The following is a 26,999-nucleotide window of genomic DNA, read 5'->3' as shown; positions in this document are numbered from 1 at the left end:
GGCTCAGCCAGTTCCAACCCCCCTGCCATGGCCAGGGACACCTCACACCACAGCAGGTTGCTCACAGCCACCTCCAGCCTGGCTGCAAACACCTCCAGGCAGGAGGCTTCCACCACCTCCCTGGGCAACCTGTGCCAGGCTCTCACCACCCTCATGGGGAACAACTTCTTCCTGACATCCAAGCTGAATCTCCCCATTTCTACTTTTGCTCCATCCTCCCCAGTCCTGTCACTCCCTGACACCCTCAGAAGTCCCTCCCCAGCATTCTTGGAGCCCCCTGCAGATCCTGGAAGGCCACAGTTAGGTCTCCTCAGAGCCTTCTCCTCTCCAGCCTGCACAACCCCAACTCTCTCAGGCTGTCCTCATAGCAGAGCAGCTCCAGCCCTCTGCTCCTCCTCATGGCCCTTCTCTGGACACCTTCCAGCACCTCCAGAGCCTTCCTGGGACAGAGGCTCCAGAACTGGCCCCAGAGCTGCAGCTGTGGGCTCAGCAGAGTGGAGCAGTCTTTGTGCAAAGACCTTTCCTAACCACATTGTTCAACTCTTGCTCTCTGCTGCAGGTTGCCTCTCCTGCAAGAGGACCATGTCTGTGTTTATGCTCACCCAACCCCAGCAGAGGCAAGGTAGCTGAGCTCCTGTGAGGCCAGACTGGCCTCTGAAGGGAAGGCAGAAGACAAGGAGCTGAATTTATATCTTGTCCTTGTCCTGCACCTTGAATTTACACCATGGTCATGGCTGTGTCACAGCCACACCTATGGCTGGCCATGGACCTTTAGAATAGAATAGAATTAACCAGGTTGGAAAAGACCTCAGAGAGCATCCAGCCCAACCTATCACCCAGCACCATCTGATCAACTAAACCATGGCACCAAGTGCCTCAGCCAGGCTCTTCCTGAACACCTCCAGGGATGGGGACTCCACCACCTCCCTGGGCAGCACATCCCAAGGGCCAATCTCTCTTGCTGGGAAGGATTTCCTCCTAACATCCTCTTCTCCAGGCTAAGCAACCCCAGCTCCCTCAGCCTCTCCTCACAGGGCTGTGCTCCAGACCCCTCCCCAGCTTTGCTGCCCTTCTCTGGACACCTTCCAGCATCTCAACCTCTTTCCTAACCTGAGGAGCCCAGAACTGGACACAGGACTCAAGGTGTGGCCTGAGCAGTGCTGAGCACAGGGCACAATGACTTCCCTGCTCCTGCTGGCCACACTCTTCCTGCTGCAGGCCAGGATGCCCTTGGCCTTCTTGGCCACCTGGGCACACTGCTGGCTCCTGTTCAGCTGCTGTCAACCACTACCTCAGGACATGGCAGGGCTCTGGGACCAGCACTGAGAGCAGAAGAAGAGCTTCCTAGCATGGTAAACTTTTGACTTCTCATCAGCTGTGTGGGCAAATCTGCATCAGCTGCACCTCCTGCATCTGTCTGGAGCATCCCAATCAGCTCCTTTGCTGCCCCAGGCCCTCTCCATCATGTCCCTGCACTCTGCAGGCATGGGCAGTGCCTGAGCTGGGGGCACTGCACTTCACCTTGGCCTTCCCCTCTGCTCTCTGCACCCAAGGAGGAGTGAAAAGAAGCTTCTTGTGTTTGAGTGAAGCACAGATGGAGACAGCTCAGTGCCCTCAGCATCAGACCTAGCACACAGCTGCTTACTGCAGGCTGCTGTGCCAGAAGCAGGGTGGGACTGGGCTGCAAGTCACTTCCCTGGGTGCCCAACCACCCCTGCCTGCAGCAGGCTTGGAAACAGCCAATTTCTTAAGGGTTTGTTTTTCTCTTTTCATTAACAATGTTGTTTCCAGTTCCAATTCTCAGCTTAGAGCTGGTGCCAAGAGCTTCTCAGCATGTGACACTTCAGAGCAGCCTGCCAGGTAAGGATGCAGCTGGCAGCAGGCTTTGCTTGCTGCTTCTCACCACACAGGAGTGCTGAGGAGAGGCTTTCAAGTGCCTAAGGGGGAAGTCATCTCACCCAAGATCAGCTGCCTGAAGTTAGTCTGAGCCAGCCTGAGTTAGGCTCTCACCCCTCTGGAGAGGCAGAGCTTAAGGCCTGGTCCAGGAAGGCATCCAGTCAATGTCTTGCCCCAGCCTTGCTCTCCCACAGCAGAGCAGGGACAAGGAGATAGGAGGATTGAGAGCTGTGCTTGAGCAGCTGCAGTCACAGCCTGCAGCCTCACTGAGCTTTTGGGCCGCAGTGTCACAGCCCTGAGGGGGCTCAGGTGCATGAATGGCCATGTCCAGCCTCACTGCTGACCCCTGCCCACATGGGACCCAGGAGTCCCTACCTGAGATGCACACAGCTCTTGCTGGAAAGCTCTTTGCCAGGCTGACACTCTGGGGGCAAGCTGCTTGCTCTTAGGGACAGGTCAAGATGGAAATGAAGTCAACATCTAAGCCACAGCTTGAATGCAGTCAATGAAGGCTTCTGCCTCTGAGGCTGGACAGGGCTCTGGGCAACCTGATCCAGGTGAGGATGGCCCTGCTGAGTGCAGAGGGGGTTGGGCTGGTGACCTTTGGAGGTCCCTTCCAACCCAAACCATTCTGTAATTCTCTCCAAAGTTAACTGCAGTTCAAGGGAGAGCTCTCATGAAAGCAGCTGGAGTGCTGCTCTGCAGCTCTGCCACAGCCATGCCTGTGCCTGCCCAAGGACCTTGCTGCCCCTGCCCCCTGTGTGTGCCATGGACCCTGCTGCCCCTGCCCCCTGTGTGTGCCATGGACCTTGCTGCTCCTGCCCCCTGTGTGTGCCATGGACCTTGCTGCCCCTGCCCCTGTGTGTGCCATGGACCTTGCTGCTCCTGCCCCCTGTGTGTGCCATGGACCTTGCTGCCCCTGCCCCCTGTGTGTGCCATGGACCTTGCTGCCCCTGCCCCTGTGTGTGCCATGGACCTTGATGCTCCTGACCCTGTGTGTGCCATGGACCTTGTTGCCCCTGCCCCCTGTGTGTGCCATGGACCTTGCTGCCCCTGCCCCTGTGTGTGCCATGGACCTTGATGCTCCTGACCCTGTGTGTGCCATGGACCTTGCTGCCCCTGCTCCCTGTGTGTGCCATGGACCCTGCTGCCCCTGCCCCCGGGTGTGCCATGGACCTTGCTGCCCCTGCCCCTGTGTGTGCCATGGACCTTGCTGCCCGCTGTGTGCCATGGACCTTGCTGCCCCTGCTCCCTGTGTGTGCCATGGACCTTGATGCTCCTGCCCCTGTGTGTGCCATGGACCCTGCTGCCCCTGCCCCTGTGTGTGCCATGGACCCTGCTGCCCCTGCCCCCGGGTGTGCCATGGACCTTGCTGCCCCTGCCCCCTGTGTGTGCCATGGACCTTGCTGCCCCTGCCCCCTGTGTGTGCCATGGACCCTGCTGCCCCTGCCCCCTGTGTGTGCCATGGACCTTGCTGCCCCTGCCCCTGTGTGTGCCATGGACCCTGCTGCCCCTGCCCCTGTGTGTGCCATGGACCTTGCTGCCCCTGCCCCCTGTGTGTGCCATGGACCCTGCTGCCCCTGCCCCCTGTGTGTGCCATGGACCTTGCTGCCCCTGCCCCTGTGTGTGCCATGGACCCTGCTGCCCCTGCCCCCGGGTGTGCCATGGACCTTGCTGCCCCTGCCCCTGTGTGTGCCATGGACCCTGCTGCCCCTGCCCCTGTGTGTGCCATGGGCCCTGCTGCCCCTGCCCCTGTGTGTGCCATGGGCCCTGCTGCCCCTGCCCCTGTGTGTGCCATGGACCCTGCTGCCCCTGCCCCACTGCCTGTCTCGCCAGCCTGGCCTCAGCCCTGCTCCATCCCCGTGGCTCTGCTTGGTCACCGCCGGCTTGCGTCCGACCTGACTCCGACCGATTGAGCTCCTACGGAGCTGAAGCTGAGGAGTGGCCCTGCCTCGGCCATGCTGTGTGGGGCAGGGCAGCCCTGGCACCCCTGGGGGGGGCAGGGGGGGCTCTTACCCAGCGTCTGCCCGGCCAGCAGGCGTCCGTTCTCGCCCAGCACGGCGGCGCGCGCGTGGCGCTCGTTGGAGTACTGCACGAAGGCGTAGCCCTTGTGCACCGAGCAGCCCGCCACGCGCCCGTACTTGGAGAAGATGCTCTCCACATCTGACTTCTTCACCACTGCTGTGTTGAGGTTGCCAATGAAGACCCTGGAGTTGATGGACTTGGGGTCGTTCTTGTTGGTGATGTTGCTCGTCTGCACCTTCAGCGACATCTTGAGCGCCTGCGGGGACAGAGCGGGGAGGGGGTCAGGGAGGGAGCTGCCAGGAAGGGAGCTGCCAGGAAGGGAGCTGCCAGGGCCTGGCAAGGACAGGGAGGGAAAGCTCCCAGCAGGATTGGAGGGCAGGGAATCATAGAATCATAGACTTGTTAGGGTTGGAAGGGACCTCAAGGATCGTCCAGTTCCACCCCCCCCCGCCACGGGCAGGGACACCTCACACTACAGCAGGATCTATGACCAGCTCCTCAGCTTCACCTGTGTCCAGCTCTGGGCTCCTCAGGTTAAGAAGGACATTGAGAGACTTGAAGGTGTCCAGGGAAGGGCAACAAAGCTGGGGAGGGGTCTGGAGCACAGCCCTGTGAGGAGAGGCTGAGGGAGCTGGGGTTGCTTAGCCTGCAGAAGAGGAGGCTCAGGGGAGACCTCCTTGCTCTCTCCAACTCCCTGAAGGGAGGTTGGAGCCAGGTGGGGGTTAGTCTCTTCTCCCAGGCACCCAGCACCAGAAGAAGAGGACACAGTCTCAAGCTGTGCCAGGGGAGTTTTTTGCTGGAGGTGAGGAGAAAGTTCTTCCCAGCAAGAGAGATTGGCCATTGGGATGTGCTGCCCAGGGAGGTGGTGGAGTCCCCATCCCTGGAGGTGTTTAGGAAGAGCCTGGATGAGGCACTTGGAGCCATGGCTGAGTTGATCAGATGGTGCTGGGTGCTAGGTTGGGCTGGATGCTCTCTGAGGTCCTTCCCAACCTGGTTAATTCTGCATTCTGTACTCAACCAGAGGCAGCTGGGGGAATCCTGTCTGAGAGGCCTGGGTTGGTTTAGTCTGGCAAAGGGGATCGTGAGGGGGATCTGAGCAGTGCTGATCAATGCCTCCGGGGTGGGTGTCAGGAGGATGGGGCCAGGCTTTGTTCAGTGGTGCCTAGTGACAGGACAAGGAGGCATGGGCACACACTTGAATATCAGAAGTTCTACCTCAACAGGAGGAGGAACTTCTTGACTTTAAGAGTGGAGGCCTGGAGCAGGCAGCCCAGAGAGGTGGTGGAGTCTCCATCTCTGGAGATATCCAGAAGCCACTTGGATGTGTCCCTCTGTGACCTTCTTTAGGTGAAGCTGCCTTGGCAGGGGGGTTGGACTGGATGACCTCCAGAGATCCTTTCCAACCCCTTCCACTATGTGATTCTGTGATGTCTGGACAGCCTCTGTGTGCTGGGACAAGCACAGCCAGCACACAACTCTTGCTGGAAACCTCTTTGTCAAGCTAAGGCTTTGGGGGCAGGCTGATTGCTGCTGGGGACAAACCAAGACTGAAAGAAATGTAACATCTAAGTCAAGGCTTTGAGGCTTCCACCTCCCCACACTTAACTGCTCTTCACAGGACAGTTTGCATCCAGCACCTCTCCTCATGCCTACCCTCCAGAGCACCTCCCAGCACATGGCACCTCTCACCAGGGACACTCTTGTCCCCAGGGGCCTGCACTTGCAGCTGGCAGAGGATTTGAGCTTTCTGAATGTGCATGAGGAGGGTAGGAAGGCTCTGCAAGGGGACCCGGGCAGGCTGGATCCATGGGCTGAGGTCAGTGGCGTGAGGGTTAACAAAGCCAAGTGCTGAGTCCTGCCCTTGGGTCACAACAGCCCCATGCAAAGCTCCACACCTGGGGCAGAGGGGCTGGAAAGTGCCCAGCAGGAAAGGACCTGGGGGTGATGGTTGGGAGCAGCTGAACAGGAGCCAGGGGGTGCCCAGGTGGCCAAGAAGGCCACCAGCAGCCTGGCCTGGCTCAGCAGTGGTGTGGGCAGCAGGAATAGCAAAGTGATTGTGCCCTGGTACTGGGCACTGGTGAGGCCACAGCTCAAATCCACTTGGGGCCCTCACTCCAAAAAGGACATTGAGGGGCTAGAGAAGGTCCAGAGGAGGGCAACAAAGCTGGGGAAGGGTCTGGAGAACAGGGCTGGGGGTGTTCTGTCTGGAGACGAGGAGGCTGAGGGGAGACCTCATTGCTCTCTGAAAAGAGGCTGCAGGGAGGTGGGGGTTGGGTTCTTCTCCCTAGCATCAGGGGGTAGAAGGAGAGGAAATGGCTGAAATTGTGCCAGGGGAGGGTTAGGAAAAATCTCTTTGCTGCAGGAGTGGTGAGGGACTGGCACAGGCTGCCCAGGGAGGTGGTGGAGTCCCCATCCCCGGAGGGGTGCCAGAACCCTGTGGCCATGGCCACGGTGGGGCTGGGCTGATGTCGGACTGGATGGTCTGAGAGGACTGTTCCCACCCAGACAATGCTGTGCCTCCCCGGGGCGGGGAAGCAGCCCGGGCGCTCTGCCGCCCGCCTCGGGAGCCGCAGGCAGGGCTGGAGCCGGAGCGCACGAACAGGAGGTGGCGCTGTGAGCCTGCCAGCCGCCAGCTGCTCCGAGCGCCCACAGCTCCGAGCCAAGCCCCTCCGCCGCTCTGGCCTCGGGTATTTCCTGGGCAGCCCCTGAGAACGGGAGTCACCTCTGAGGACCAAGAGTGCCAAGGGCCAGGGTTGGGAGTGGTGCGAAATGCCAGCTCCTCTGCCTGCCTGCCTGCCTGCCTGCCTGCTCACATTCCCGCAGCACAAATCACAGCTGTCCCAAGCCATCAGGGGGATTCTCATCTCCCAGCCACAGGGCATGCTTTGGGATGGTCATTGGTTGCTGCCCACATAGGCTGTGGGTTCTACCTGGGAAATGTCAGCTCAGAGCTATGGAAGGGATGCACCTCCTGACAACTAAACCATGGCTCCAAGTGCCACATCCGAGCCCCTCTGGAACACCTCCAGGGATGGGGACTCCACCACCTCCCTGGGCAGCACATCCCAAGGGCCAATCTCTCTTGCTGGGAAGAACTTTCTCCTCACCTCCAGCCTAAACCTCCCCTGGTGCAGATTGAGACTGTGTCCTCTTGTTCTGCTGCTGGGTGCCTGGGAGAAGAGACCAACCCCCACCTGGCTACAACCTCGTGGCCCTTCTCTGGACATGCTTCAGCACCTCCAGGTCTTTCCTTTAAGGAGTCATCTTCCTGGCAGAAGTCATCTCTCTTGCAAGAAAGTGGCAAGAAAGCTGTACAGATGTCTGAGGTATGGGGTGAACCAGGGGGATGACCTCCAAAAAGCAGTGAGGTGGTGCAGGGTTGAGGTTTTGTCCTGTGCAAGAGACGGTTAAGGATGTGACCTGAGCTGCATCCTTCAGGCTTCCTCTGGTGTGTAAGCAGGGGTGCTCCAGCCCTGGAGTTAGAATCACAGAATGGTTGTTGGAAGGCACCTCTGAGATCCAGTCCAACCCCCTGCCAGAGCAGGGTCACCCAGGGCAGGTCACACAGGAACACAGCCAGGCAGGGTTTGAAAGCCTTCAGAGAAGGAGACTCCACAACCTCTCTGGGCAGCCTGCTCCAGGGCTCCAGCAGCCTCACACCAAAGGAGTTTCTCCTCATGTCCATTGCTTCTTGTCCTATTGCTGTGCAGCACCAAACAGAGCCTGGCCCCTTCATCCTGACCCCCACCCTTCAGGTATTGATAGGCATTGGTCAGATCCCCTCTCAGCCTTCTCTTCTGCAGACTATAACAGCCCCAGGGCTCTCAGTCTCTGTTCACAGGGCAGATGCTCAAGTCCCCCAATCATCCCTGGACTCTCCCCAGGAAATCTCTGTCTCTCTTGAACTGGGGAGGGCCCCACAAGGAATCTTCATTTATCACCAGCTGGGAAAGCTTGTTGCTGGCTGGGGAGAGGGGGAGGATGGAAGCCCACCTCTCCCCTTCTGTGAGCAAGGGTGGTAAGAGAGGAAGAGCAGCCTGGCTGTGTGCTGGCAGCAGGCTGGAGTCTCTGCAGGAGAGATTGGTGGGGCTGGGCTGGTTTTTCCTTTGCTGCCTTCTTCTTTGACAGTTTGTCACTAAGCTGGAGGCCCCTGGGGCTTTCAGGCACCTGGCTCTCAATTAAAACAGCTAATCTGTGGAGCAAGCCACTCAGAGCAGGGGAGGGCAAACAGCTTATCAGGGGAAGCAGCTCTGGCCTGGGGCTGGCACAGGGCTGACTCTCCACATTTCAGGGGAGACCTTCTTGCTCTCTACAACTACCTGAAGGGAGCTTGCAGCCAGGTGGGGGCTGGAGCTGCTCTGCTCTGGAGACAGACTGAGAGAGTTGGGGTTGTGCAGGCTGCAGAGGAGAAGGCTCCCAGGAGACCTAATTGAGGCCTTCCAGGATCTGAAGGGAGCTCCAGAAAGCTGGGGAGGGACTTTTGAGGGTGTCAGGGAGTGATAGGACTGGGGGGATGGAGCAAAACTTGAAGTGGGGAGATTGAGATTGGATGTTAGGAAGAAGTTGTTCCCCACGAGGGTGGTGAGAGCCTGGCACAGGCTGCCCAGGGAGGTGGTGGAAGCCTCCTGCCTGGAGGTGTTTGCAGCCAGGCTGGAGGTGGCTGTGAGCAACCTGCTGTGGTGTGAGGTGTCCCTGGCCATGGCAGGGGGCTGGAACTGGCTGAGCCTTGAGGTCCCTTCCAGCCCTGACAGCTCTGTGATTCTATGATTCTGGGGAAGAACAGGGCAGTTAACATGCCCCAGGACAAATAAATTGCTGTCCCACGGTGAGCATCTTGCTTAGGCCAGTGCTCAGCCCAGAGTCCTGGCTCTGGGGCACTCCTGAGTGAAACAGTCAGGGGTTTTTATCTGGAAAATGTAATTTTCAAAGGAATCACAGCCAGCCACAAGACAGAGCTGCAAGAGCAGGGCTGTGCTTAGCAGGTCAAGAGAGGTTCTCCTCCCCCTCTACTCTGCCCTGCTGAGGCTGCATCTGGAATATTGTGTCCAGTTCTGGGCTCCTCAGCTCAAGAAGGACCTCAGGGAACTGCTTGAAAGAGTCCAGCACAGAGCCACAAAGCTGCTGCAGGCAGTGGAACATCTTCCTCAGGAGGAGAGCCTGAGGGAGCTGAGGGCTCTGGAGCTTGGAGAGAGGGAGCCTGAGGGTGACCTCATGGCTGGGGATAAAGCTGTGCAGGGTGAGTGCCCAGGGGATGGAGCCAGGCTCTGCTGGGTGCTGCCCAAGGCCAGCACAAGGGGCAGTGGGGGAAGCTGAGGCAGAGGAAGTTCCATGCAAACAGGAGGAAGAATTTTGTCCCTGTGAGGGTGACAGAGCCCTGGAGCAGGCTGCCCAGGGGGGTTGTGGAGTCTCCCTCTTTGGAGAGATTCAAGACCTGCCTGGCTGTGTTCCTGTGTGAGCTGCTCTGGGTGACCCTGCTCTGGCACCACCCACAGTGCAGAAATGCCACATGCATTCCAAAGCACAGTCCCTGGTGCCCCTGGTGCCAATCATTCCTCCCCTGAGAGCTGCCAGTAATTTGCTGGTGAGTCCCCAACCTCCCCAGCCAGGCTCTGAAGCATTAATTTAATAACCAGCACAAACCTTGCCAGTTTTTAATAACTTCTGTGTCCCCAACCAGCCCTGCACAGAAACCCAGGGGGGGGCTCAGCCCTCCTCCTGGAGAGCAGAAAGCTCCTGCTCACTGTTGTGTGGTTCAATAAACAGAATCAACTGGAAGGAAACCAGGGGGAAACAGCTTTGATTCTCCCAAAAGTGATTGCTAAGGGAGCTGGAAGTTATTAAAAACAAAGGACAGACAAAGATGTCACAATTGCCAGAGCAGTTCTGCAGGACCAGGGCTGTCTGAGAGAGCTGGAAGGGCCTGAAAGCTGGAGCTCAGCCCAGCAGGAGCCAGGGGAGCTTGCTGTGAGGCTGTGGGTTCCCCTTGCAAGGCTTTTACCCCCTGGGAAGTGCAACTGGGCACAGCCCAGTAAAGAAGGATGCTTCTGCTGCAGGCAGAGGGGCTCCTTGGGTCTCTCAAGTGAACATGGAACTGTTGAGGCTGGAGGAGACCTTTGAGCTCCTCAAGTCCAAGCACTCACCCAGAGCTCACAATGCCACCTCTGCTGCTAAGCCACTGCCACTGAACCACAGCCCTCAGCACCAGATCCATGCAGCTCCTGGGATGGGCCACACCTGGAGTCCTGTGTCCAGTTCTGGGCCCCTCAGTTGAAGAGAGACTTGAAGGTGTCCAGAGAAGGGCAACAAGGCTGGAGAGGGGTCTGGAGCACAGCCCTGTGAGGAGAGGCTGAGGGAGCTGGGGTTGCTTAGCCTGCAGAAGAGGAGGCTCAGGGGAGACCTTCTTGCTCTCTCCAACTCCCTGAAGGGAGGTTGGAGCCAGAAGGGGGTTGGTCTCTTCTCCCAGGCAGCCAGCACCAGAACAAGAGGACACAGTCTCAAGCTGTGCCAGGGGAGGTTTAGGCTGGAGGTGAGGAGAAAGTTCTTCCCAGCAAGAGAGATTGGCCCTTGGGATGTGCTGCCCAGGGAGGTGGTGGAGTCCCCTTCACTGGAAGTGTTTAGGAAGAGCCTGGCTGAGGCACTTGGAGCCATGGTTTAGTTGATCAGATGGTGCTGGGTGCTAGGTTGGACTTGGTGATCTCTGAGATCTTTTCCAGCCTGGTTGATGCTGTGATTCTTTAAGGTCCTTTCTAACCCAAACCATTCTGTGACCTCCACACTGGCTTCAGCCATGGAGGAACCCAGGCCATGTGCAGTGGGGAGGGTGAGCTGCAGCTGAGTCCAGAGCAGCTCTGGGAGAGGTTGTGCTGATGGAAAAATTCAATGTGTCAGGTCTGTGCAGGGAGTGAAATGAATGCAGGGGGCAGAGGCAGCTCCTCCTGCCAGAGCCCTGCCAAAGCCAGCCTCTGCCACGAGCTCCTGGAGTCAGCCTGCAGTGTTTGCTGACGTCCTGCACCAAATGTGCTGTCATGAGCCAGCCCTGCCTCATGCTTTCTCTGCCTCCCACTCAGCAGCTTTGGTTGTATTTCCCCTCTCTACATTCCAGCTATGCAGGATGGGTGCAGCTTCCATCCCAGCAGGGGGCAAGGAGCCCAGGGGTGGGCAGCAGCTATGCTTCCCCTTCCCTCACCCCACGAAGCAGAGTGTCACACAGAATCAACCAGGTTGGAAAAGACCTCAGAGATCATCAAGTCCAAGCTATGACCTGATACCTAACACCTCCTGACAACTAAAGCCTGGCTCCAAGTGCCACATCCAAGCCTTTCCTGAACACCTCCAGCCTCACTGCCCTTCTCTGGACACTATCCAGCATCTCCACATCTGTCTTGAATTGAGGGCCCCAGAACTGGACACAGTACTGAAGATCATCTGCTTCCAACCCCCCTGCCCTGGCCAAGCATGGGGGATGCTAGATGAAAGTGGATTTGTTTCAGCACCAAGCTGTCTTGTGCTGATGCTGCTCATCCTGCTCTGCTCACTGACATGGAGCTCACCTGAGGCAGAGCACAGCCCTGCAGCAGGCTGCCCAGAGAGGTGGTAGAGTCTCCTTCTCTGGAGCCTTTCAGGGCTACCTGGATGTGTTCCTGTGTGACCTGCTTTAGGTGATCCTGCCTGGCAGAGGTGCCTTCCAAAGCTGCCTGGCAGAAAGGGACCTGGGGGTGCTGATGGACAAGCAGTCTCACAGTCTCACAGTATCACTAAGGTTGGAAGAGACCTCGAGGATCATCAAGGCCAACCTGTCACCACAGACCTCATGACTAGACCATGGCTCCAAGTGCCACATCCAATCCCCTCTTGAACACCTCCAGGGCTGGGGACTCCACCACCTCCCTGGGCAGCACATCCCAATGCCAAACGACTCGCTCGGCAAAGAACTTTCTCCTCACCTCCAGCCTAACCCCCCCTGGCGCAGCTTGAGACTGTGTCCTCTTGTTCTGGTGCTGGCTGCCTGGGAGCAAGCAGCTGAAGAGGAGCCAGCAGTGCCCAGGTGGCCAAGAAAGCCAAAGGCCTCTTGGCTGGGGTCAGCAATGCTGTGTCCAGCAGGAGCAGGGAGGGGATTGTCCCCTGGGACTCAGCTCTGGGGAGGCCACACCTTGAGTGTTGTGTCCAGTTTTGGGCACCTCAGTCCAAGAGAGATGTGGAGGTGCTGGAGCCAGGGCAGAGGAGGGCAAGGAAGCTGTGAAGGGCCTGGAGAAGAAATCTGGTGAAGAGCAACTGAAGGAGCTGGGGATGGTTAGTGTGAAACAGAGGAGGCTGAGGGGAGACCTCATTGCTGTCTGCAGCTATCTGAAAGGAGGTTGTGGAGAGGCTGCTGCTGGTCTCTTCTCACAGGTAATTAGTGATGGAACAAGAGGGAATGGCCTCAAGCTGTGACTGGGGAGGTTTAGACTGGACAGTAGGAAAAGTTATTTCCCAGCAAGAGTGGTCAGGGATGGAATGTGCTGCCCAGGGAGGTGGTGGAGTCCCCAAGCCTGGCTGTGTTTCAGGGTGGTTTGGCTGTGGTGCCTGGGGCTATGGTTCAGTTGTCAGGAGGTGTTGGGTTGCAGAGTGGGGCTCTGGGTTGGACTTGGTGATCCTGAGGCTCTTTTCCAAGCTGGATGTTTCTGTGATGGTATGGTTCCAACCCAAAGCACCCTGTGACTCTGTGCAGCATGTGGGGGGGAGCCCCAGACGTGTGGAGACAGGCAGGGGGAGGAGCAGTGCTGCTGCTGGGGCTGCCTGGATGGACCTCAGCTGGCAGCCCTGGGCCATCAGACTTGTAAGGAAGGATTTAAGGCTCTCATGAACAGATTGTGCAGCTCTCTAGAGGCATGAGCACCGTGCAGGACAGCAGGGTATGAGCCTCAGCTCTAAGGTATGTGCTGACCTGACAGACTTTGGAACCACTGTGCCTTCACCATCTGATGAAATCCTCATTAGAACAGCCTATTGATCATGCATTGCCCCTTGCTGAAGGCTTTAGCACTTGCACAGAAACTGAAGTCAGAGCCAAGTCTGCAGAGGACTGGCAGGCTGCTGCTCTTCAGGATGACTGGTTGGTTTAATTAAAGACAAAACAAGAAGGAAGGCTGTTTGCACAGCAAGGCAGAGGGATACAGGAAGAGGATGAAGGAGCTGATGCTGCTCAGCACCCACTTGGCTGGGCAGCAGCAGCCCCCTGCAGCAACCAGGAGGGACCCCCAGATTCGTGGAGGTTTCACTCAAAACCAGTGGGGTTAAGGAAGCTAATTCTGCCTCACCCCTTGGTGCCTGAGGGAGGTGCAGATTCTCCTGCTCTGCTCTCCTCTCCTCTGCTCTGCTCTCCTCTCCTCTGCTCTGCTCTCCTCTCATGAGACTCCACCTGCAGCACTGCATCCAGGACTGGAGCCCCCAGCACAAGAGGTAGAGAAGTTCCTCCTGATGTTTAGATGGCACCTCCTACACTCAGGTTTATGCTCATTACCTCTTGCCCTGTCACTGAGGACTACTCAGAAGAGTCTGGCCCCACCTCCCTGACCCCCACCCCTCAGATATTTGTCAGCATTGATAAGATGCCTCTCAGCTTCCTCTTCTCTAGGCTAACCAGCCCCAGCTCTGGAGCACAACCCTGGGAGGAGAGGCTGAGGGAGCTGGGGTTGCTTAGCCTGGAGAAGAGGAGGCTCAGGAGAGACCTTCTTGCTCTCTCCAACTCCTTGAAGGGAGGTTGGAGCCAGGTGGGGGTTGGTCTCTTCTCCCAGGCAGCCAGCAGCAGAACAAGAGGACACAGTCTCAAGCTGTGCCAGGGGAGGTTCAGGCTGGAGGTGAGGAGAAAGTTCTTCCCAGAGAGATTTTGGCCCTTGGGATGTGCTGCCCAGGGAGGTGGTGGAGTCCCTATCCCTGGAGGTGTTGAAGAGGGGCTTGGATGTGGCACTTGGAGCCATGGTTTAGCTGCCAGGAGGTGTTGGGTGACAGCTTGGACTTGATGATCTCTGAGGTCTGTTCCAACCTGGTTGATTCTGTGATCCTAAGGAAACTTCCCTGCCTCTGCTCCCCTTGGCAGTCTCTGCTGAGCAGCTCCTAACATTTCTCTCTCTTTTTTGTTGTTGACAGCAGCAGACCCAAACTGTAAAGGTCAACTGCATCAGCTGAAGCCCAGCCTGGCAGCACTTTCAGCTGCTGAAGTCCATGGGTAACATTGAGGTTATATTTGTGATGAGAAACAAAATGCTTGGGAGGAAAAAGAGAGGGCAAAATAAAGAGCATGAAGGGGGGGGGGAGGGGAAATGGAAAGGAAATGCAATGGAAACAGCAATTAAGCAGAATGTCAGCACTGATCCCACTGCTGCCAAACCTGGTGATTGCCCACTGGGCCATGGACAATGCTACAGCCATTAATCTAATTAAAGTCCTTTCTTTACAGGCATCTGAAGCCAGCTCATTAGTGTGGGACTGAGATGCTCATTAATGGCTGGGCCAGGCCTGATTTCTGGAGGAAGGCTTCTTCTGCAAGCTCTTCATCCCTCCCAGCCTGAGAGGAAAACACAAAGGTTGCCATCCCCCCAGCTCTGCCACTCTGCTCTTGGAACAGCAGATGACTGATGTGTGAGGAACAGCAAAGGGAACCTGCTGGGAGGTGGTGGGGTCCCCATCCCTGGAGGTGCTCAAGAGGGGATTGGATGTGGCACTTGGAGCCATGGTTTAGCTGTCAGGAGGTGTTGGGTGACAGCTTGGACTTGATGATCTCTGAGGTCTTTCCCAGCCTTATTGATTTCTTAGGTGCTCCTGAACTGGCTCCTTTGCTGCTGCTCTCTGCACCTCCTGTGTGCAGCAGACAGGGAGCAGAGTGGTGGAAGAAGGCAGAGCTGCATTTCAATAGCTGGAGGGGACCTACAGGAAAGCTGAGGAGGGACTGTTTGGAAGGGCTTGGAGTGGTAGGACAAGAGGCAATGGTTTGAAACTGGAGCAGGGGAGAGTTAGGTTGGGCATCAGGAGGAAGTTCTGCACAGTGAGGGTGGTGGAACACTGGAACAGGCTGCCCAGGGCTGTGGTTGAGGTCCCATCCCTGGAGACATTCAAGATCAGTCTTAATGCAGCCCTGGGCAGCCTGCTCTGGTTGGAGTTGCCCCTGCTGAATGCAGGGGGTTGGACAGGGTGACCTTTGAGGGTCCCTTCCAACCTGCTGCAATCTGGGAATCCCTGGGTGCTGGGGCTCCCAGTCTGGCTGCACAAGAGCCTCCTGCCCTGCTCCATGAGCCCAGTGCTCACCTCCTCATACACAACCTACTGCATGGCCCCAGCAGCACTCCCAAGCTCCAGGTCCCACCTTACATACAACACAATTCATAGGTTCTTAAAATGGTTTGGGCTGGAAGGGACCTTCAGGATCAGCCAGCTCCAACCCCCTGCCCTGGGCAGGGACCCCTCCCACCAGCACAGGCTGCTCAAGGCCTCATCCAGCCTGGTCCTGGACACCTGCAGGGAGGGGACAGCCACAGCCTCCCTGGGCAGCCTGTGCCAGGGTCTCCCCACTCTCATTGCCAAGGATTTCTTCCTCCTCTCCAGTCTCAGCCTCCCCTCTCCCAGCTCCTCATCCTGTCACTCCCAGCCCTTGTCCCAAGTCCTTGGGAAAATCTGGGGAGACCAGAGCAGAGCTGCTCCCCTGGGCCCAGACTAGGCTGCTCCTCCAGAACTGTCCTTGTTTCCCTGCAGATAGGGACAGCTGATTGCTCCCTCCCCTGCCAAGGACTTCATGCCACGAGTTACCACCAAAGCCAGGAGCTGGCTCCCCAGGGATTGTGCTGGTGGGAAGGAGCCAGGGATGGGATGGGAGCCCTGGAGAGTGCACAGCCAGGCCTGGCACACTACCCCTCCATCCTTGAACAGCTCAGGGCTCTGACATGCTCCAGCCCTCTCTCAGAGGGGGTTTAATTATCAGCTGATTGCCTTTTAAAAGTCTTTCAGAGGTTTTAAACCCAGAGAATGAGACAAATGAGGACATGATGCCATAAATGAGAGGGCTATGAGGCCTCTGGGCTGTGGGCCCCTGCCTCACTTGCACTGGGATTTTCTGAGGCTTGGTTGTCTAAACTCCACCTCTGAGGCTCCACATTGCCTGGGGTGACCCAAGGAAAGCATCTCAGATGGGAGGGATGCAGCCTGCAGAGAGCACAGGATCACAGAATGGTTTGGGATGGAGAAGCTCTCCAAGATCATTGAGACCAACATCAACCCAACCCCACCATGGCCATCAAACCATGGCCCCAGCTGCCATGGCCACAGCTTTCTTCAACACTAACCACCTGTGTGAGGCCATACTGGAGCTACCACCTGGGCTGTGCTTAGCAGGTCAAGGTTCTCCTCCCCCTCTACTCTGCCCTGCTGAGGCTGCATCTGGAATACTGTGTCCAGTTCTGGGCTCCTCAGCTCAGGAAGGACCTCAGGGAACTGCTTGACAGAGTCCAGCACAGAGCCACAAAGCTGCTGCAGGCAGTGGAACATCTTCCTCAGGAGGAGAGCCTGAGGGAGCTGAGGGCTCTGGAGCTTGGAGAGGAGGAGCCTGAGGGTGACCTCATGGCTGGGGATAAAGCTGTGCAGGGTGAGTGCCCAGGGGATGGAGCCAGGCTCTGCTGGGTGCTGCCCAAGGCCAGCACAAGGGGCAGTGGGGGAAGCTGAGGCAGAGGAAGTGCCATGCAAACAGGAGGAGAAATCTTCTCTCTGTGAGTGTGACAGAGCCCTGGAGCAGGCTGCCCAGGGGGGTTGTGGAGAGATTCAAGACCTGCCTGGCTGTGTTCCTGTGTGACCTGCTCTGGGTGAGCTGCTCTGGCAGGGGCTTGGACTGGCTGAGCTTTGGAGGTCCCTTCCAGCCCCTCACACTGTGATTCTGTGATCCTTCCTTTAACCCTTGCCCCAGTGTGTGGGTCACCAGCAGGGCTGATGCCTACCAGCAGCTCCCAGTGCTTGCCCACTGCTGGGGAAGGGCACAGGACCTGGCTGGGGGATGCCAGGGGAACGGCACTGAGCTGCTTGTTAACACAACAGCTCATAAAATCAATTAGATGACATTAAATGGCAATTGGGCTCTCATCACACTTAACCTCCTCTGTGAGAGAGGTAATGGCCCATGGAGGTTTATTGCCTGTTTGGCTTTAATTTGTTGAGTGTGGTGGAGGAGCTCTCACAAAGGCAATCCTTAGGTTTCCCATGCCACACAAGCTGGCACTGAAGTCCCTGGGATGAGCTTCCTGCCCCCCCTGTCTCTGTCAGAGCCCAGGAGAGGTGTCCTGCAGGAGTCACATCAGAGCAGGGAGCTGTGGCTCTGACCCCCTCGTGGGACTGTCCCCATGGGCCACACTGCTGTGCCAGGAGCTCTGTGTGCTGCATCTGGCAGAGGCCAACCATTGCCTCCAGCACCAGCAGAGAGGACCAAAGGGCCTCCAAAGGGCAAGGAACTGCCTTTGAGTCTCCTGGAGTGTGTGGCTGACAGCCTGGTTGGAAGGCTCTGCAGAGGGCCCTGGCCAGGCTGGATCCATGGCTGAGGTCACTTGTGTGAGGGTCAACAAGGCTGAGTCCTGCACTCAGCTCACAGCACCCCCAGGAAGGCTCCAGGCTGGGGACAGAGGGGCAGGAAACTGCCCAGCAGGAAAGGACCTGGGGGTGCTGGGTGACAGCAGCTGAACAGGAGCCAGGGGGTGCCCAGGTGGCCAGGAAGGCCACCAGCAGCCTGGCCTGGATCAGCAGTGGTGTGGCCAGCAGGAGCAGGGCAGGGATTGTCCTCCTGTACTCAGACCTGGTGAAGCTGCATCTCAGCTGCATCTCCTGGGGGCTTTTTTGGCCCCCTCACTCCAAGAAGGACACTGAGGAGCTGCAGCAGGTCCAGAGAAGGGCAACCAAGCTGAGGAAGGGTCTGGAGAACAGGGCTGGGGAGGAGCAGCTGAGGGAGCTGGGGGGGTTCAGTGTGGAGAAGAGGAGGCTGAGGGGAGACCTCAGTGCTCTCTGCAGCTCCCTGCAAGGAGGTTGCAGGGAGGTGAGGGTTGGGCTCTGCTCCCTAGGATCAGGTGCTAGAAGGAGAGGAAATGGCCTGAAGTTGTGCCAGGGGAGGGTTAGGCTGGAGAGGAGGCAAAATGTCTTTGCTGCAAGAGTGGTCAGGGCTTGGCACAGGCTGCCCAGGGAGGTGGTGGAGTCCCTATGCCTGGAGGTGTTCCAGAAACCTGTGGCCATGGCCCTTGGGGCCCTGGTTTGATGGCCATGGTGGGGTTGCTGGTTGGCCTGGATGATCTCAGAGGGCTTTTCCAACCCAAACCACTCCACAATCCTGTGTTCCTCACAGCCAAGGGTTGGATGTCTCCATTCACAGCCTCCGTGCCCAGGCACAGCAGCAGGCAGCACTCATCCTCATGCCCACATTTTCTCCTCTTCACCACTCTCCAAACCTCATCCTTGACAAGCAAAAAGAGCTGCCTGGAGCCTCTCTCCCAGCACTGATCCCCAGATCTTTGGAGCCTCCCCCCCCCCGAGCCAGAGTGACTTTCAGCTGCTGCTTGCTCTCCTTGCTGCGTAGGGCATCTTTGGCTATCACCAAGAGCTGTGAGCAGCAGCTGAAGCTGTCTGGCCAGGGCTGCTCCACAATTACTCATGTGAACAGCAGCAGTCACTGGGAAAGCAAAAAGAGGAATGATTTCATGTTCATAACCTTGAGTTCCCCCTGCCCTGCCTGGGTGACTCTGCTGCATTATTGTCCTCCCCCAGGGAGCTGGAGCCCAGGCTGCTGCTGCCACAGAGCACATCAGGCAGCTGCCACAGCTGCTGAGGAGCTGGGCTCAGCACTCAGGTGCACAGGGCTTAGAAGCATAGGATCACAGAGCTGTCAGGGCTGGAAGGGACCTCAAGGCTCAGCCAGCTCCAACCCCCCTGCCATGGGCAGGGACACCTCACACCACAGCAGGTTGCTCACAGCCACCTCCAGCCTGGCTGCAAACACCTCCAGGCAGGAGGCTTCCACCACCTCCCTGGGCAGCCTGTGCCAGGCTCTCACCACCCTCATGGGGAACAACTTCTTCCTCACATCCAAGCTGAACCTACCCACTGCTAGTTTTGCTCCATCCCCCCCAGTCCTGTCACTCCCTGACACCCTCAGAAGTCCCTCCCCAGCTTTCTTGCAGCCCCTTGCAGATCCTGGAAGGCCACAATTAGGTCTCCTCAGAGCCTTCTCCTCTGCAGCCTGCACAACCCCAACTCCCTCAGTCTGTGCTCATGGGAGAGGTTCTTGTTCCAGGCACCCCACCAGGGAACCTGCAGCTCACCTGTGAGGACAAGGACTTCTCTCAACCCACTCTGCACCCAGCCTGGATCTGTGCCTGAGGTTGTCCTGACCCAGCTGCAGGACCTGGCACTTTGACTTGTGAGCCTCCTGCAGCTGGCACTGCCCACTTCTCAAGCCTGTCCAGATCCTTCTGGAGGGATCCCTTCCCTCCAGTGTGGCAACCAGACAGCCTGGCTCATGTTCAGCAGCTGTCAGCCAGCACCCTCAGGTCTTTTTCTGCTGGGCAAGTTGCAGCCATTCTGCCCCAAGTCTGGAGCATTTGTTGGGTTGTTGTGGCTTTGAACTGCTCCTTTCTCCACTCCTGGACACCTTTCTGTGTGCCCACACAGGGGCTGGTTCCTGATGCACTCACTAGCAAGCAGCCAGCAGGAGCACATGAAGAAATCAGCAGCCAGCAGTGTGCTCTGGTGGCCAAGAAGGCCAAGGGCATCCTTCTGGGGTGGATTAGAAGGGCTGTGGTCAGTAGGTCAAGAGAGGTTCTCCTGCCCCTCTACTCTGCCCTGCTGAGGCCACATCTGGAATGTTGTGTCCAGTTCTGGGCTCCTCAGCTCAGGAAGGACCTCAGGGAACTGCTTGAAAGAGTCCAGCACAGAGCCACAAAGCTGCTGCAGGCAGTGGAACATCTTCCTCAGGAGGAGAGCCTGAGGGAGCTGAGGGCTCTGGAGCTTGGAGAGGAGGAGTCTGAGGGTGACCTCATGGCTGGGGATAAAGCTGTGCAGGGTGAGTGCCCAGAGGCTGGAGCCAGGCTCTGCTGGGTGCTGCCCAAGGCCAGCACAAGGGGCAGTGGGGGAAGCTGAGGCAGAGGAAGTTCCATGCAAACAGGAGGAAGAATTTTGTCCCTGTGAGGGTGACAGAGCCCTGGAGCAGATTCAAGACCTGCCTGGCTGTGTTCCTGTGTGAGCTGCTCTGGGTGACCCTGCCCTGGCAGGGGGTTGGGCTGGATGAGCTCTGGAGGTCCCTTCCAGCCCCTCACACTCTGTCACTCTGTGATTGTGTTGCTTTTTCTCTCTCTCCCTGCATCCTTGCATGATGCCATTTCATTCTGTGCTCTACCATCCTGCACTGAGATCAACTCAGCTGCAGCTCCTCCTGGCTCTGCTCAGGCTGCAGAGCAGCAGATGCAGCGCTGTGCATGCAGTGGCACCAAGCTGCAGCCATGCTGTCAGGAGGCAGCATGTGGAGTGCAGAGAAATCTCTCCCTGGGGCAGGACTGGGCTGCAAGGAGTGGGACCAGCCTGAGGTGCATGCATGAATCATACAATCATAGAACAAATAAGGTTGGAAAAGACCTCAGAGAGCATCAAGTCCAAGCTGTCACCTAGCACCATCTAATCAACTAACCCATGGCTCCAAGTGCCTCATCCAATCCCTTTTTGAACACCTCCAGGGATGGGGACTCCACCACCTCCCTGGGCAGCACATCCCCAGGGCCAATCTCTCTCTCTGGGAAGAACTTTCTCCTCACCTCCAGCCTAAACCTCCCCTGGCACAGCTTGAGACTGTGTCCTCTTGTTCTGGTGCTGGCTGCCTGGGAGAAGAGACCAACCCCCACCTGGCTACAACCTTCCTTCAGGGAGCTGGAGAGAGCAAGAAGGTCTCCCCTGAGCCTCCTCTTCTGCAGGCTAAGCAACCCCAGCTCCCTCAGCCTCTTCTCCTGACAACTAAACCATGGCTCCAAGTGCTACATCCAATCCCTTTCTGAACACCTCCAGGGCTGGGGACTCCATCACCTCCCTGGGCAGCACATTCCAGTGGCCAATTCCCCCTGCACCCTTCCCCTTAAGCACATCCAGCTGATGCAGTCCTTCCCTCACACCTCTGGTGCTGCCCTGCCTTCTCCTGCCTCCAGCAGCTGTGTGCCAGGGCAGAGCCTCCCGGAGCAGGGAGCAGGAGGGCATCACACAGGCACCTGGGGGAGATTCCAACACCTTCACAAGGCTCCCTGCTGCCTGGGCTTCTCCTGACTAGAAAGATTAGAAGGGATTAGGAGCTTAGGAATGGCAAAGCTGGGAAGTGAAGGGCTTTAGGAAATAGCAAGGTCTCCATTCACAAGGGGTGCTTAACAAAGATAATGAATGGAGTGAGGATTTGTCTCCCCCAGGAAAGGGGGAAAACTGCTTCTGCAGAACGGCTCTTTGCCCAGGGAAATGGTTGGCTGCCCCCAAGGGGAAGTCCTAATGTGCATTCCCTGTGGTGCCAGCCACACACTGCCTGAGGGTGCCCCAGTGCCACTCCCCATGTCCCTGACACAGCTGTTAAACAGCACTGACTGGCCCCCTGAGCACACCCACCAAGTGTGGCCAGCAGGGCAGGAGAGGGCATTCTGCCTCTTTGCTCTACTGAGAGCCTGCCCAGAGCCTGCCCAGAGCCAGTCCAGAGCCAGCCCAGAGCCAGCACAGAGCCAGCACAGAGCCTGCCCAGAGCCTGCCCAGAGCCAGCACAGAGCCTGTCCAGAGCCTGCCCAGAGCCAGCACAGCGCCGGTCCAGAGCCAGCAGTGACCCTGCCCAGAGCAAGCACAGAGCCTGCTCAGAGCCTGCCCAGAGCCAGCACAGAGCCTGCCCAGAGCCAGCACAGAGCCTGCCCAGAGCCAGTCCAGAGCCAGTCCAGAGCCTGCCCAGAGCCTGCCCAGAGCCAGCACAGAGCCTGCCCAGAGCCTGCCCAGAGCCAGCACAGAGCCTGCCCAGAGCCAGCACAGAGCCAGCACAGAGCCTGCCCAGAGCCTGCCCAGAGCCAGCACAGAGCCTGCCCAGAGCCTGCTCAGAGCCTGCCCAGAGCCAGCACAGAGCCTGCCCAGAGCCTGCTCAGAGCCAGCACAGAGCCAGCACAGAGCCTGCCCAGAGCCAGCACAAAGCCTGCCCAGAGCCAGCCCAGAGCCTGCCCAGAGCCTGCCCAGAGCCAGCCCAGAGCCTGCCCAGAGCCTGCTCAGAGCCAGCACAGAGCCAGCACAGAGCCTGCCCAGAGCCAGCCCAGAGCCTGCCCAGAGCCTGCCCAGAGCCAGCACAGAGCCTGCCCAGAGCCAGCACAGAGCCAGCACAGAGCCTGCCCAGAGCCAGCACAGAGCCTGCCCAGAGCCAGCACAGAGCCAGCACAGAGCCTGCCCAGAGCCAGCACAGAGCCTGCCCAGAGCCTGCCCAGAGCCAGCACAGAGCCTGCCCAGAGCCTGCCCAAAGCAGGAGCATTGCTCTGCTGAGACCCCACCTCCAATCCTGCCTCCAGCTTCGGTGTCCCCAGGAGAAGGTCACAGAGCTGTTGGAGTGAGTCCAGAGGAGGCCACAAAGATGCTGCCAGGGCTGGAGCAGCTCTGCTGTGAGGCCAGGCTGAGGGAGCTGGGGCTGGGCAGCCTGGAGAGGAGGAGGCTCCAGGGGGACCTCAGAGCTGCCTGCCAGGACCTGAAGGGATCCTGCAGGAAGGCTGCAGAGGGACTTTTCACGAGGGTTTCTAGAGACAGGCCAAGGGGGAATGGTTTGAAGCTGAGGGAGAATAGGGATGGACTGGAGCTGGAAGAAGTTCTTCAGTAGGAGGGTGGTGAGACTCTGGCACAGGTTGCCCAGGGAGGCTGTGGCTGCCTCCTCCCTGGAGGTGTTCAAGGCTGGATGAGGCCTGGAGCAACCTGTGCTGGTGGGAGGTGTCCCTGCCCATGGCAGGGGGGTGGAACTGGGTGATCCTGAAGGTCTCTTCCAACCCAAAGCTCTCTGTGATTGAATGAACCTCACTTGCAGTGTGGTGGAAGCCAGCACAGAGCCCTCCAGCACACAGGGTGCAGGACCACTGCCTTCACACCACCACCCTCCCCAGCAGCCACCACCAAGTCCTCTGTGACAGCCAGAGGCTATTTAGGCTGGACTGTGTCCAGTTAGTGACTCCTGTGTCCAGTTCTGGGCCCCTCAGGTTAGGAAAGATGTTGAGATGCTGGAAGGTGTCCAGAGAAGGGCAACAAAGCTGGGGAGGGGTCTGGAGCACAGCCCTGGGAGGAGAGGCTGAGGGAGCTGGGGTTGCTTAGCCTGCAGAAGAGGAGGCTCAGGGGAGACCTTCTTGCTCTCTGCAACTCCCTGCAGGGAGGTTGTAGCCAGGTGGGGGTTGGTCTCTTCTGCCAGGCACCCAGCACCAGCACAAGAGGACACAGTCTCAAGCTGTGCCAGGGGAGGTTTAGGCTGGAGGTGAGGAGAAAGTTCTTCCCAGAGAGAGAGATTGGCCCTGGGGATGTGCTGCCCAGGGAGGTGGTGGAGTCCCCATCCCTGGAGGTGTTTAGGAAGAGCCTGGCTGAGGCACTTGGTGCCATGGTTTAGTTGATCAGATGGTGTTGGGTGATAGGTTGGATTGGATGATCTCTGAGGTCTTTTCCAACCTAGTCAATTCCATTCCATCCCATTCCATCCCATTCCATTCCATTCCATTCCATTCCATTCCATTCCATTCCATTCCATTCCATTCCATCCCATTCCATTCCATTCCATTCTTCTATTCTATTCTATTCTATTCTATCCTATTCTATTCTATTCTATTCTATTCTATTCTATTCTATTCTATTCTATTCTATTCTATTCTATTCCATTCCATTCCATTCCATTCCATTCCATTCCATTCCATTCCATTCCATTCCAGTCTATAACTGAGGAGGGAGTCACACAAAGCAGCCAAGTTACAGCACCCCCAAAGCTGGGGTGGGGAGCAAGGGGCAGCCCCTGCTGGGGGTTAGTGCAGTGGGTCTTGGTTTCTCTGCAGGAGGGAGCCACAGGTCAGATGAGGACCTGCAGCCCCTTCCTGCAAGGCACAGTGCAAGTGCACCCAGGGGCGAGCTGGCTCCAAAGGCCTGATGGCCACGGGGAGGCTGGTGGGAGCTGGGAGTGCCAGTGGAGCACACTTGCTGTCCACCCTCCAGGCTTTCCAGCTGGGGGGCTGCAACTTCAGTGCTGCACCTGGATGCCACTGACAGCCCTCCTCTGTCTGAATTTCTTCTGCCTTTGCACAGCACTTGTGAAGTCCAGGCAGGACAAGAGGTTTAACACTCCAGTTGGAGGCCTCTGGCACGGACCTGCTCTCCTTCTGGTTTATGACACTGCAGGGGAAGCTGAGCTGCATCAAAATGTGTGGCACCACTTACACCTCCCTGCCCCCCTGCTGCTGGCAAACACAATCTCCCTTCCCTCCCTGCAGGAGGCTGGTTAGGCTGGCAGCCAGCCGGGAGCCAAGGGTGCCAGGGGCCTTTGGGGTGCTGAGGGACACAGCTCTGCTGCTGCCTTCACCACTGCTGCTGGCTGTGGCCATCAGGGGGCAGCTGTGGCCATGGGTGGGCTGGCTGTGACCACCAGTGGGCAGCTGTGGCCATCAGGGGGCAGGTGTGGCCATGGGTGGGCTGGCTGTGACCACCCCTGGGCAGGTGTGGCCATCAGGGGGCAGGTGTGGCCATGGGTGGGCTGGCTGGGGCTTCGGGCAGGCTCTGTGCTGGCTCTGGGCAGGCTCTGTGATGGTCCTGGGCAGGCTCTGGGCTGGCTCTGGGCAGGCTCTGGGCTGGCTCTGTGCTGGCTCTGTGCTGGCTCTGGGCAGGCTCTGTGCTGGTCCTGGGCAGGGTCACTGCTGGCTCTGGGCAGGCTCTGGGCAGGCTCTGGGCAGGCTCTGTGCTGGCTCTGGGCAGGCTCTGGGCTGGCTCTGGACAGGCTCTGTGCTGGCTCTGGGCAGGCTCTGTGCTGGCTCTGGGCAGGCTCTGGGCTGGCTCTGGGCAGGCTCTGAGCAGGCTCTGGGCAGGCTCTGTGCTGGCTCTGGGCAGGCTCTGGGCTGGCTCTGGACAGGCTCTGTGCTGGCTCTGTGCAGGCTCTGTGCTGGCTCTGGGCAGGCTCTGTGCTGGCTCTGTGCTGGCTCTGGGCAGGCTCTGTGCTAGTCCTGGGCAGGGTCACTGCTGGCTCTGGGCAGGCTCTGGGCAGGCTCTGTGCTGGCTCTGGGCAGGCTCTGGGCAGGCTCTGTGCTGGCTCTGGGCAGGCTCTGGGCTGGCTCTGGGCTTGCTCTGTGCTGGCTCTGGACAGGCTCTGTGCTGGCTCTGGGCTGACTCTGGGCAGGCTCTGGACAGGCTCTGTGCTGGCTCTGGACAGGCTCTGTGCTGGCTCTGGACAGGCTCTGTGCTGGCTCTGTGCTGGCTCTGGGCTGACTCTGGGCAGGCTCTGGACAGGCTCTGTGCTGGCTCTGGGCTGGCTCTGGGCAGGCTCTGTGCTGGCTCTGTGCTGGCTCTGGGCAGGCTCTCTGCTGGCTCTGGGCTGGCTCTCCCAGCAACAGCAGTGTGACTTGGCAGAGCTTTGTAAAGCTTTGCTTGCCCTGGGTGTGGGTTGGAGGGCAGTGGGCAGGGGGAGGCATTGCTGGTGGGGCAGGGGCCGGGGCGAGCCTGGAGCGTGCAGGCCACGGGGAGGAAGGCAGAACAATCCATCAGTGGGGAGCAGGAGGACAACTTATCTGCTTCCTGCAATTCCACTTACAGCCAAGAAAAATGAGCCATGGGAGCAGAAATTATGTGTGACAGGGAAGGACAAAGTGCTGTAATCAAAACAGCAGCGCTCCAGAGAACTCCTGGGAGAGCCCTGCCATGGGCACCCAGCTCCCCTGCAAGGCTGCTGTGGGGCTGGGAGGATGCTGCTGGCAGGGTGAGGCACAGCCACTGCACACCCCCAGCCCTGCTCCTTGGGGGGGGAAGCTGCTTGCTTACTACCCACCCCAGTGCACCCCCAGAATACTGAACCCCTGGCTCCAAAGGATTTGATTGAGTGCACCCCCAGCAGGGTTGCTGATGGCACCAAGCTGTGTGGTGCAGCACACTGGAGGGAAGGGATCCACCCAGAGGGACCTGGACAGGATGGGGAGGTGAACCCAAGACAACCACATGAGGTTCAACAAGACCCAGTGCAAGGTCCTGCAGCTGGGGCAGGGCAATCCCAGGCACTGATCCAGGCTGGGCAGGGACTGGCTTGAGAGCAGCCCTGGAGAAAAGGCCTTGGGGATGCTGGGAGAGGAGAAGCTCAAGAGGAGCCAGCAGTGAGCACTTGCAGCCCAGAGAGCCAAGCAGAGCCTGGGCTGCAGCAAGAGAAGTGTGGCCAGCAGGGCCAGGGAGGGGATTCTGCCCCTCTGCTCCACTCTGCTGAGACCACAGCTGCAGCTCTGGGGCCAGTTCTGGAGCCTCTGTGCCAGGAAGGCTCTGGAGGTGCTGGAAGGTGTCCAGAGAAGGGCCACGAGGAGGAGCAGAGGGCTGGAGCTGCTCTGCTCTGGAGACAGCCTGAGAGAGTTGGGGTTGTGCAGGCTGGAGAGGAGAAGGCTCTGAGGAGACCTTCTTGTGGCCTTCCAGGATCTGCAGGGGGCTCCAAGAAAGCTGGGGAGGGACTCTGGAGGGTGTCAGGGAGTGATAGGACTGGGGGGGATGGAGCAAAACTAGAAATGGGGAGATTCAGCCTGGATGTGAGGAAGAAGTTGTTCCCCATGAGGGTGGTGAGAGCCTGGCACAGGCTGCCCAGGGAGGTGGTGGAAGCCTCCTGCCTGGAGGTGTTTGCAGCCAGGCTGGAGGTGGCTGTGAGCAACCTGCTGCAGTGTGAGGTGTCCCTGGCCATGGCAGGGGGTTGGGACTGGCTGAGCCTTGAGCTCCCTTCCAACCCTAACCATTCCATGATGCTATGACATGTGAACCTCAGGGGTCACACCTTGAAGCTTGCCTCAAGGCAGCTAACTCCTGAGCAGCAGCCAGCTCCTTCCTGCCACTGTGTTGGCAGAGAC

At 58.4% G+C, this 26,999-nt stretch overlaps 1 protein-coding gene across 1 annotated transcript in view; it reads right to left on the bottom strand.

Moving 5' to 3' along the window:
• Positions 1-26,999, bottom strand: part of RALY (RALY heterogeneous nuclear ribonucleoprotein) — a 116,659-nt gene that overhangs the window by 17,809 nt on the left and 71,851 nt on the right. The window contains exon 3 of the mRNA XM_054173475.1: positions 3,913-4,177. Within this exon, the coding sequence (XP_054029450.1) occupies positions 3,913-4,168 (256 nt within the window). The 5' untranslated portion in view covers positions 4,169-4,177. The remainder of the gene's footprint in view (positions 1-3,912; positions 4,178-26,999) is intronic.

The sequence above is a fragment of the Dryobates pubescens genome, chromosome 26 (genome assembly GCF_014839835.1).
Source record: "Dryobates pubescens isolate bDryPub1 chromosome 26, bDryPub1.pri, whole genome shotgun sequence".
Lineage (NCBI taxonomy): Eukaryota > Metazoa > Chordata > Aves > Piciformes > Picidae > Dryobates > Dryobates pubescens.
This window is presented reverse-complemented; position numbering and strand designations above follow the sequence as displayed.